Here is a 12,617-nt window from a genome sequence, read left to right as displayed (position 1 = left end):
CAGACTGCCTGTTGCTTCCTTTCTGGTACCTAAAGCACAAGGGCATATTATTAGGAAAATCAATTTTGATTGCTGTGCTCTGTGTAGATACTTTTATTGTGATTTTCCCTTTCTTGTGTGAAAGGGGCCTCAGATTTCTAGCACAGATGGGTAATGAATAAATAGAACATCATTTACCATAGTTAACTGAACTACCGGAAAGCTATCCCTGTTTGCAATGCAGAGTAGGTTTTCCTGGGTGCATATTTTCATATTTGCCTTATTGATCACATGCATATGTTGGATGGTCTTGGGTCTAAAGCAGAGGATTGGGATTTAGCCTTCAGGGTTTTCTTGACCCATGACCAACTGCAACTGCATGTTACAAACACTCGACAACACTTTTCCCACCACACAAACCAGCTTCTTGTTATGAAGCAGTGAGGTGGCTTAGGGGAAGGGGTTGCTTAAATATTTCTTCACTCACTGCTTCTCCACACCAGGTCAGAGCCATCCATGAGGATATAACAGAATAGCACCACTTAATCACTCCTTTAATAAAAGTATCACTAGGATGTTGATATAAGCAGGTATGCTTCTAATGGTATACTGTATCATAAATCAGAGCCAAGGTTCAATCTAGACTACCTATGTGCCGCAGAAGGGAAGATAAGCAGAGGCTACAGAGTTTATGATAGGTGGACAAAACCTCTTCTCCACTTTGCTTTGGAGAACAGCCAGAGCACGAATAACAATATTTGCAAACCCTGAAACATCTTTTATGTCTGTGGACTGGCTTTTGCTGCGTGGGTGGGAAGCTGCAATAGAAGAGTGGGAAGATTCAATAACTAATTCATTAATGTCACTTGAGCCTAAAAGACCCCCCAGGGTTTCTTACAACAACTAAAACACAATTCAGTAGAAATATCAATATAATACTATTAAAAAAGAGAGTTTATAGAGCAATCTTAACTCTGTGCCTGGGGAACAGCCACTGCTGTATCCAAAGTCCTGCCAACCAGGGGAAGGTGGTGGAATTTATTTGTTGCACCAGTTTCAGGCTTGGACAGCTGAGGGGTGTGAATCAGGTCCCTTACCTGAGAATGGGGCAGCATAAAGGATCTAGAAAATCCTTGGCTGGCCCATCTCTGCTTCTGCCAGTGGGAAGACCCCTGGGTAGAGGTCAGTTCTGCAATGCAGCAGAGCCTCCCCACCCCCCAGTAGCTGTCAGAGAGGTACCCGCCTTTCCTTCTCCCCCACCCAGTCATCAACATCCAAGGGTTAGGATGGCTCCCCTAATAACCAGTTTAAGTCTCCTTTATGGATATGATTTCCCCCCCACAGCAAAGAGGCTCAAATTAAGCATTAACTCATCAAAACCTGCAACATTCAATACAGTACAAAACACATCAAACAAATTCAAATAGGACAAAATAATCACTTCAGCAAGCATCAGATAAATTCAGTTACTATAATGAAATTATATATAATAGAACAAGAACAGAGCTTAATCAAAATTAACAGGCAATAGTCTAATCCATACTATTGGTTGTAGCCTTGCTGCACTCCAAGAGACTGCAGCAGCCTTATTTAAATAAAGTTCAGGTGTTCTGGCTGCTAGTTTTGCTCTTACAAGACAACGACTGAGTCTCAGCTACTTAGCTTGTATATGAAGCAAGAGAGTGAGGCATTAATTGTTGGTGTATTTTATTTCCCTAGTGGCCTGTTGTAATCTTACCTCCATTTATCACAAATGGCCCTCACCAAATGAGCTGCTCTGACTGGGCCCAGAGCTAGGATCCACTCATAGTCTACCTTGTGAAAAAAATGTGTTAAGCCATCCTCAAAAGTTATCACATGCATCACAGGAGGACAGCTTCCTTAACACCCTTGCTCTGCATGTCAAAGCTTCAATCAGCATCATGACAGCTTCTCAGCCAGCCCAGTCAAGTCTTCTCCCTTTTCTTTGCAATTGTTTCTTTGCAATTATTTCCTTGCAAAATAATAATAATATAGGAGAGAGCATGCAACGTATCAAAAACCAATAGGTTTCTGCTTCATCTTAAATGTTAATCCGTTGTCTATTTGATCTCAGTGTATCATTTTTCATCCTTCTTACTTCTATGCTCTCCTTCGTTGTTGAAGGAACTAAATCCAAGGGTGCGTTGCAAAACGTATACCACAACAGCATAGTATTCTATTGATATTCCAGATTCAGGTGAATGTCGTGACGAGTTTATTGGTTGGTGGTCATTATTCACACACTGCCTTAGGAAGGAAATGCCAAATCTGCAACAGATTTCCAGCTGAGTTAAACCTTCAGAGCAGATGTATGCTATTTATTATTTATGCTTTAGTAGCAGCTGGAGACTCTGTTGTGCCAGGCTTATTACAAGAAGTTATTTTCCGAAGAGCTAAGTTGCAGACAACAGCTAGTCCCCAAGTCAGTATGCAAGGACTATGCTCACACAGCAGCATACCTGACAGGGACATCATACAAGGCCACCAGCAACCCATTGCTTTTGCATAGACATCTTTATTTAGGGTCTGCATTCCTGAAACTTGCAAAGGAACCAGGAGTGGTATCTGAATAATGTGTCCCATCAGTGCAAGGATTTACGCTTGCACAACTTTTGCCCTGTCTTGTCCCCCCTCCTGTGTATTTTCTAGGGATTCCCCCATCTCAACTGGCCTTAGAGTCTAAACCTATGCACGCTTACTTTTTCTGGGTTCAGATTTCTAGTGGGTACATGTAGCATTGCAGGCTTGATTTTTCTCTAAGTGGGATGACAGCTCCAGTCCAAACAGGAAAGGAAAAAAAAACCCATAAAAGGGATCCTAGGGAAAGACATGAGTCCCTGTGTCTACAGACTCCTTACCCTTAAAGTGGAGGGAAGCAGAAGATGCTGGCAAAACTGAGTAGGTATAAGGAATGCATCAGTCCTGTCATGTGAGAACAGCATTCATCTCAGTACTGCTGACCTTATTTTTAGTCAATTCATCCATCTTTGACCTCAAGCAATTCCAAGCAAGAGGGGGTGAAAAACTTTTAATAGAACATAGACCCAGTTTCAAATCCTCTTTTACTTATATTCTTGAAGAGGAGAAGGTATTCCATAACTGAAAAGTTGCATATGCTTTGCAGAAACAAGAAAGAAATGAGAAGGAAAGGTCAATTCCACAGCACTGACGGAGCTTTTGAGCTTTTTTTAATCACACTGTGGATAAGTATTTTGGGCTCTTTTCTAAGGTACAGGTTATTATTACTGTAAAGGAACTGGCAGAGGGAACAAAAAACATAAAATAATTCTGTCTATTAGATCTTGTTTCTTGATTATCAGGTTCCTCGTTTTCCAGAAGAGAAGAGGCAAGTTTTCACATCTAGTCTTTGTAACAAGACATGCAGTAGTAGCAATTAGCTGTCTCCTCTCTGCTGGTCTCCGTTTCTCATCTGGGCACTTGCAATTACTGGTTTTTTTATTACAATGCATCTGTCCAAAAAAGTAACGGGCACCAGCAGCCGCCCTATATAACCACCACATAGAGTCACAGTGACCATCATTTCTCAGCAAGTGACTAGTATTTATAGAAGTGTGTATGTGATTTATCACAAGTAAATGTATAAAAGACAGTAATCTCTCCTCTACTGGAACATTGTAAAACTGACATATGCAATAATTTTGCTCATGGTGATTACTGAGTAGATGCGTTTCTCCAGAGACGAGAATTGAGGTACCATAGAGAGTTACATAAATCTGGCAGGGCTTTGTTTCCGCAGCTTGAATGAGCCCATGGTGACTGCCTGCCTCTGGGCCACCAGTCTCTTCTTCTGTCATCCATTCTGTTTGTTGTTAAAATCCTAATTTCAAAATGGGTAGGAGGCCGGAGGAGCTGTCATAAGAATCAGAGTCATTTGATTTATGTTCCACATTTTCCACAAACACATTGTGCTCACAAGAGATGCACAATAGCTAGAGTAAATACAAATTACGACGCAGTTTAAAGTTTGACGATTAGCAGTTTAGTTAAAACACATCAAAAGTCAGTTAACAACATCCAGTACTAAGAACACCAATGTTAAACCCACATTGTGGAATCCATTCAGCAGTTCATATGAAGAGAGCTAACAAAAGATTGGTAGCCCACATCATTCTAGCTGTAAAAAAGGATAAGTTAAAACTAACAAAACTGAAGTGTCCTTAGCAGCAGCCTCCTCCCAAGCCAAGCACAACACCCTTTTTAAAAGCCCTATTTGTGTCTAGATGTGCACTCACACACATTCTCACTGGGTTGACAGTCAGTAATGCATGTCGCGTTTTTTTCCTTGTTGTCCCTGCTCTGAACAGTGTATCAGGCTGTTTACTGGGACTCACCTGCAGCAGCAATACTTGACGCAGCTGATGAAAACAGTGATAGCGGCAGATTAGTATCAAAACTAAGGTAGCTTTGCAGATAGGTTTTAAAAGGTTACTATTATTTGGCGTCTGTCAACAGCCTGGGTGTGTTAAGGGTGAGATAGGGGAAGCAAGGGAAGAAAAACTATAGACTTGTCTCATTATCATCCAGTTTACAAAAGTACTTGCCTGTCAGCTATTCTTATTTCTTACAGTCAGGCAAGTGGCTGTTTACAAGCCTGCTCTAGGGACCTCTACTTAGATATTTTGGGGCATTGGTATAGTTTTTATTTTTTAAAAAAAGCTTGATGGGCTTCAGTGGTTCAGCAATTCAGGAGAGCTTTATTCCACCACTCCAAATGCCATTTTGCAGCATCTTGTTTGCTGATCTGTCTCATGATGAATTGGGTTGATGTGTCTCAAATTTAAGAACTTGTGTTTGCTCACAAAGGAGGCCCAGGCTCTGGTAAAGGAACCCAGTGCGAGAAATTAGCACAGAAGTATGGATTTTTGCATCTGTCAACGGATGGTCTCATCCAACGTGAAATGTCATCATTATCAGAAAGGAGCAGGATCATCAGAGATAACCTGGAAAGCGGCAAACTTGTACCAGGGGTAAGCTGTGATCCGGAGACGTGATGTGTCTGACAGAGAATCTGTGCATCACACGGACACAAAACCCAAAGAAGGAAAGAACATTTAGTGCAGTTATGACTGCCTACTGTTTGAAAGGATGTTAGGAATGGATTGTGCAGTGGGGCTGGGCCATTTACTTGACCTCCCTCTAAGACACAGAGACAGGGAGGAGCAGGGGCAATATAGTGACAGTGCAAATGTACACTGGAACACTGGATTGGCTTCGCCAGTGTGCTTACACCACATTGACCTTGCTGCTGCCTTGCTTCTCCCCATCTTCATCTGACTGTGCAGTAGTGACTTGGCCAGAGGGAGATCAGGCAAGAGATTCAGCCCCACCACATTCTCTTCTACTGGAATAAGTCCTCTTTCCACAACACATTTCAGAAGATCATTTGTTACTAGCCAAAGATTCCTTTGGCACCCTAAAATTCAACTGCAGTATGGCACAAAAAGCATGCTTACTTCAAGGCATCATAGGCTTTTTTGCCTCCCTCACACTGGTTTAGGCTATTTTAGAAGCTCTCTCGGTATACTATATTTACAAATGTCCCATGCTGAGTCAGATGTTAATCCAGCTCTGACTATGATGAGATTATTTTTTAAAATCCAGTAGTTCAGTAACTAAGCATTTTACTTCCTGTGAAAATGTGCAATGAGGATGTTGGCGCATCCTCAGCCGGTAAGGGTGGGGGCGAAGCACATGGGCCTGATGTGATGCATTAGGATTGGGAGTTTTGTCTGTGTCTCACTCCAAAGCACTGCAGTGTCAAAGTGGTTTCTAAACAAAAATTATTTAATCTTCTTCCATTAAGGATATTGTTACGGATCTCCTAAAAGAAGTTATACTCGCCAATATGGGAGGCACAAATGGGTTCCTGATTGATGGTTATCCTCAGGAGATGAAGCAAGGAGAAGAGTTTGAGAGCCAGGTGAACATTTATTATTATTATTTTTAAAAGATTTTATTGGTTTACAAAAGTCTGTGCATTCTCATTTTTTTCAGGATGTAAAGTCTTTCCTACATATCAATTACATTTGTTACAAGACATTAATGTTGACTACAGTATAAGGTAGGGATGCGGGTGGCGCTGTGGGTTAAACCACAGAGCCTAGGACTTGCTGATCAGAAGGTTGGCGGTTCAAATCCCCGTAATGGGGTGAGCTCCCATTGCTCATCCCCTGCTCCTGCCCACCTAGCAGTTTGAAAGCATGTCAAAGTGCAAGTAGATACCGGCGGGAAGGTAAACAGTGTTTCCTTGTGCTGCTCTGGTTCGCCAGAATCGGCTTAGTCATGCTGGCCGCATGACCCAGAAGCTGTATGCCGGCTCCCCTGCTGATAAAGCGAGATGAGCGCCGCAACCCCAGAGTCGGTCACAACTGGACCTAATGGTCAGGGGTCCCTTTACCTTTACAGTATAAGGTTGGGGAAGAAGTGAGGAGAGGAAGAGGAGTGGTGAAACCTATATTCTAGGTGAGCATTATCACATTGTGAAGGGAAAGGCTGCAGCTTAACAGCAGAGCACTCACTCAGAATGCAAAAGGTTCCAGGTTCCATCCTTCTCTAGGTAGGTCTGGGGAACACTTCCATCTGAAAACCCTGGAGAGCCACTGTCAGTCTGGGTAGATCGGCCTTCCCTAACCTGGTGCCATTCAGATGTTTTAGACTGCAACTCCCATCAACCCACCCAGCATGGCTGGGGACCAGACTGAGCCTGAGAGACTGATGGTCTGGTTCAGGAAAAGGCACTTTCCTATCTTCTAATTAGGGCTGCCAGGATTTTTTTTCAGCAAGCGACCTGTGCCTCGTACTGCTCTGCAACATGCTGAAATTCATAAAAATGATGTCTTAGTATGCAGATACCCTTCAGAAAAGCTCTGCCTGCTGAACTCTTGTGTTTAATGTTCATACATTGTATATCACTTTTTATGCAGACAAAGCACACAAAATATCAATTTAGGAATGCACTGATACAAACTATTTAGAAACCGATACATATGCAGTGCAGTTTATGTTTGCCATAGAATTGTTTAAAGAAAGAAGAAACCCAGATATAAATATATAGACAAGGCAGTGAGAAAAAGCACTGAGCTATTTCATTACAGATCCATATGTTTTCCATTCACATTTTGAGTTTCCCCTTTTGCTGATGGAGAGCTGGAACACAATAGCTCTGCTGCATCAGGGCCTTCTGATCCAGTCCTCAGGTCTCACACTGGCCAAACAAGATGTCCATGGAAAGCCTGCAGGCAGGACCTGAGTATCCTTCCTACTTTTGTTCCCTGATAACTGGCACCGATAGCATTATCCTCCACAAATCCCTTGTCTAATCCCTTTTAAAGCCGTCCAATAGGTAGCACATTACTTGCCAGCTACTTCAAAATACCCTAAATAATTAGCTGAGGTGGGTTGAGGGGAATGACAACATACATATTCCCTCCCCCAAGTAGCTCCTTTGAGTCTTATCTCTGTGCACCTGATGCAAAGTGCGCTGGTGGGATTTCATTTAATCTTTTAATTAGGAAATACCAATGAAGAGAACATTATTATTTTTACATTGTCATAAAGCACTTTTTGTACAAAGTACTGAAGATTAATCCTGTCATTAGAACACCAAGAGTCATGGGCTTCACTTCCTCATCTTGGCATAAACGACCTCTTCCCCTTAAATAAGCGGCTCCCTCCAGGATATTATTCAATTGTTCCCTCGTCATTGTGATGTAACATTTTAAAATATGGCATAGTTGATTCCTCAGTTCACACCAAGAGTGTTATTGTGTCAGAATAACTCCTCACTAGGTCAGAGACTAATTTTTGGTACACTGGTGCCTCCTTGTGCATGAAATGAATTATGTTATCATCTGCTATATAACACTGCATGGAGAGGTGTTTTTCCATTAAAACATCATCTCAGGGCTGATTTAGATGTTGCATTTTTGCAGCTTCAAGATTCTCTGCTTCTACACTAGCTATTTTAGTTATTATTTTCTCAAACAGCAGCTTCCAATGCTAAATGGGCAAGCTTCTTTTGAAACAAACAGGAGTCTACAACATGGCAGGAGGTTAAGCTAGTTGTAAGAATCCTTTTACTTTACATAATATTGCACAAACCTAGAATCAACAAATTGTAGAGTTGAAAGGGACTCCAAGGGCCATCTAGTCTTAACATCCTGCAATGCAGGAATCTCAACTGAAGCACCCAAGACTAATGGCCATCCAACCTCTGCTTAAAAACATTGACTGAAGGATAGTCCACCACCTGTTGTGGGAGTCTGTTCCACTGTTGAACTGCTCTTGCTGTCAGAATCTCCTTTCTTGTAACTTGAATCCAATGGTTTGGATCCTAGCTTCTGGAGCAGAACACAAGCTTGCTGCATCATTGCACGTGACAGCCCTTGAGATATTTGAAGATGGCTATCGTAACTCCTCTCAAGTCTCTTTTTCAGGCTAAACATACTCAACACCCTCAAAAGGCTTGGTTTCCAGACCCTTTATCACCTTGGTCGCCCTCCTCTGCACACATTCCAGCTGGACAATATCCTTCTTAAATTGTGGTGCCCAGAACTGGACCTTATACTCCAGATGGGTCTAAGGCAGAATAGAATGGTACTACTGTTTCCTTTGGATCAGGACACTATACTTCTGTTGATGCAGCCTAGAATAGCATTAGCTTTTTTTGCGGCTGCACAACACTGTTGATTCATGTTAGCTTATGATCTACTAAGACCCATAGATCCTTTTCATATGTACTAGCAATCCAGCTGCCCCCATCTTATATTTGTGCAACTGGTTTCTGCTGCCTAAGTGCAGAACCTTACATTTGTCCCTACTGAAATTTATTTTGTTAGTTTTGGCCCAGTTCTCCAATCTATTAAAGTCATCTTTAATCCTGAGTGTCTTCTGCAGCACTGGCTACCCCTCCCAGTTTGGGGTCATCTGCAGATTTGATGAGCATCTGCTCAACTCCTGTTTAGATTGTTCTTGATGAGCATCTGCTCAAGTCCTGTTTAGATTGTTCTTGAGTCATCTGTCTGAATCTCTCCTACAAAATCCATGTGGATGTTGCATTCTGACCTCATTCCCTTGAGGAAGAAATCTATGCTGTGATCAGCTCTTATATTCAGTCAATTTTCTCATTTTTTTCCAGATTGGCGAACCATCTCTGATGCTCTGTATGGACTGCTCTTCTAAGACAATGAGCAGCCGCCTTCTGAAAAGAAGCCAGAACAGCCAGTGCTCGGATGGCAGTGAAGAAGTCATCATGAAGAGCATCCAAAATTACTACCAAGCAGTGGAGCCTGTGATCACCTATTATGAAAACAAAATTCCATTGTTTAAGGTAAACCGGCTAGGCTTTGGAACTGGACTATGGTACCTTCTTCTTCTGAATACACCCAAAAGGCTAAGAGCTAATTCACATGTGCTGTAAGCTTTCCAAGAGGCCATAATCCTCTCCTAGGTTTGCACCAGGGCATATGCACCAACCACAATGTTCAGTTCAAATATTGGTTTGGCACTTTGGAAAACAGTTTTTTCATGGTCCAAAGCATTTTGGAGGCTGCCTGGTTCCCAAGAGCATATGAAGAACCCAGTGGGATCAGGCCAAAGGCCCATCTTGTTCTTACACTGGCAAGCCAGATGCCTATGGGAAGCTCACAAGCAGCACCCTGAGTGCAGAAGCATCTTCCTCATTTGTGATTCCCAGCCACTGGGATCCAGAGGCATAAGTGAGTCCCCTTCATTACTAGAAAATGAGGAAATAGCTATAACTTGTTTCCTTTTATGACAGAAGTGGGTAACATTTGCAAGCATGCTGGTCCACCAACTTACTAGGTCTCAGGATTTTTGTGTTGGGCACTTTAGAAGTTAGGGTGGTTGTTGTTGTGTGTTTTTTAAGGAAACATCTTGTTTCTATTTGGTAGCTCCCAACCTCTAGTATAGGGGAAGGCAGTCCCTTAGGTAACTTGGTTCCAAGTTGTGCGTAGCTTTAAGAAAATCTTGAAAATGGCTCTGTGGCCTGTTAAATAGCTCGGTACTTAATATACTCAACTACACTGTTTAACTAAAGCACTGAATAATGCCCTATTGCAGGACTATTCAAAAAGGTCACACACATACATTCTATCCTGAAATGAATTTCATAAAACTTAACTAAAAATAAAAACCAGGAAAGCAAGCTTTATTTTCTAGCGCACAGGGCATCTTGCAGCTACTGAGCATGCTCATTCCTCTTCAGGCTGTTTTGTTTTTGCCCTTAGGATTTTTGTACTTCAACAGAACCAAAGGTTATCTCAAGCATGGTGCTGCTTCTCAGCAGCATTTTGACTTATCCTGTAGGCACTCACCTCCTGAATTTGCATTGGAGGGAATAATTATAGAATACCAGAATGGTTTCCTTTTTGAGGTTCAACTATCTGATGCATAAAATCTCTTTTTTTAACAGATAAATGCAGAAGGGACACCAGAAGAGGTTTTCCTTGAAGCATGTGCTTCTGTTGATGCTTTTCTGAAAAAGGAAGGAACGGCACCATCTCTTTCCGTGTAATTGCAACGCTTTCTATCTCATATGCACAGTCGGTGGTCATCAAAAATGCTGTCTAAAGCCACAGCTGCTGCCTTGAAAGATTAGTGCATATTGTAAACTTTGTAAAAAAAAAAATCAAATCTGTATAACCCATACAGTATAGTAACATTCAAGTACTGTATGTTGTCTATCATACGGTTTGCACTTTGCAGGTTAAAAAGCAGCATGGTAAACAACAACTCTAATTCCTAGAAATCATGTCTTGCCTTTCACTATTACCTGGTATACTATACAGCATCCGAATTTCCAGTTAACTGACAGTCGGCAGAACTGACAGAAATGTTTTGTTTCTGTAAACGAACAGCTCAATTCTGAGACTATTTAAGCTTGCTTTTTTTTCTTATAATGCTTGAAAAAATCTGTTTTCTGACATTTTATCTTACTGGTGGAACATGCCTGCAGTTGAGTTGCAGTCATTAACACAAAGCAGCAGAAGTTAAGAAATCTTCTGAAAAAGTGGTATCTTATTATATACAATGTAGTAAGTAAAATGTTAAGCAGTTAACAAATATGATTATGGGATCAGCTGCTGTGTGAACACCAAAATGGGTACAAACAGCCTATGTACTTAAATGTGATAATGTAAGGATATTGCGGTCTGGTTAAAACAACAACAAACCAGTGCCAAATATTGCTGGTGCACTTAATGTATAAGCACTTATAGTATTTGAGTGTCAAAATACATATGTTAAGATAGCTAACATGCACCCTTTAAAGAATATGGGTGCACCACATCAATACATGTTGCTTTCTGTTGTCTGACAAGTATTTCGACTGTAAATCTCATTTTTAGGTCTTTCATTGCCTGGGGAACATGTGAAAGAGATGTGTTTTACTCAGCCTGTGTTTATAAACCGGCAAGCACACTCTTTGCACAAAACACAATGGGTTGAGCCAAAGAAGACTGGGCAGAATGCCACTGATGCAGTGGTGCTTCCCTGGCTCCCCCTCCTCACTAAAAACCCCTGCACACCCTAAAATTGACTCCTGGTACAGGATGAGACATAAGGCCTCAGGGAAATTAGAGGATGTTGGTAGGGGTGCCTTGGATAAGTAGAAGTACTTTCCCACTCAAGTCAAGGTATCTCTGGACACAAGTAAAATTGATTTCACAAATAAGTAAAAATGCTGAGATTTTCTGAACAAGATAAAAACATATTTGATTTCTTCAGAATTGGCTCCTACCTTCTCCTGGACCATCTACTATTTCTTCTTGCATGATTCATCTCTGTCAACAGTTGCATTTTGAAGCAGATTTGTATTTTTCAAGCTACTTTTCTTGTACTGAAGATGTAAAACAAATAAAATGTATGGACAAACGCTAGGAGTAATAATTTTTACTTTGCACTTTTGGTTTCATTAAACAAAAGCAACCATCCAGAGAGGGTTTTAAATATTTTTACTTCATTATCTGCAGATCCTTCTGCATTTTTCAACTTGCTTTAAATTTGCACAATAAACAGCTTGCTACTCTCTGAACTATCAAGTGCGCTTTTCTTTTCCCTGCAACTGTGGATGTTCCTGATTGTTTGAGCCCTTTTACAAATGTTTTCCGGAATTTTTATTAATGCAGTATTATGGCAACTGCTGTGGGAACAAGTCAGGCATGTGGGAGCAGTTTGTCAGGACGTATAAGGAAGCACAGCACTAAACTTCATTGCAAATTTGAAGAAACTCACGTAAAACATTGATTTGCACATTGATCTCTGCTACTTAACAAGGTTTGGGGAAATGACCACAAGGTTTTAAAATTCCAAAATAGGCCACCCTTATCTTGGTTTCATTTTATCTTTCATAAACCTTCAATGTACACAAAGTTTGTTACTTCTGGATTATCAGGAAAAATAGTCAGAAACTTAGCCCCCCACCCCCCAAAAAGCTGATTTTAAAATCTATCAAGATCATCCAAACAAACTTAGATGAAGATTAACTACCTATTCTATATGGCTTTGATGGGTATGCTGCTGGCTTACCCTTTCTGTAATATGCAATTTGAGCATGTACTCGGGCTTCTTAGAAAATG

General features: G+C 41.2%; 1 protein-coding gene across 1 annotated transcript in view; it reads left to right on the top strand.

The window, feature by feature from the left end:
• The window catches only part of AK5 (adenylate kinase 5), an 86,079-nt gene extending 74,488 nt beyond the window's left edge, over positions 1-11,591 (top strand). The window contains exons 11-14 of the mRNA XM_028733054.2: positions 4,825-4,988; positions 5,825-5,941; positions 9,158-9,349; positions 10,454-11,591. Coding sequence (XP_028588887.2) covers positions 4,825-4,988; positions 5,825-5,941; positions 9,158-9,349; positions 10,454-10,555 — 575 coding nt within the window. The 3' untranslated portion in view covers positions 10,556-11,591. The remainder of the gene's footprint in view (positions 1-4,824; positions 4,989-5,824; positions 5,942-9,157; positions 9,350-10,453) is intronic.
• Positions 11,592-12,617: the final 1,026 nt, after the last annotated feature.

The sequence above is a fragment of the Podarcis muralis genome, chromosome 5 (assembly GCF_964188315.1).
Source record: "Podarcis muralis chromosome 5, rPodMur119.hap1.1, whole genome shotgun sequence".
Lineage (NCBI taxonomy): Eukaryota > Metazoa > Chordata > Lepidosauria > Squamata > Lacertidae > Podarcis > Podarcis muralis.
Note: the sequence above shows the minus strand (reverse complement) of the source record. Positions and strands in the feature narration are given on the sequence as shown.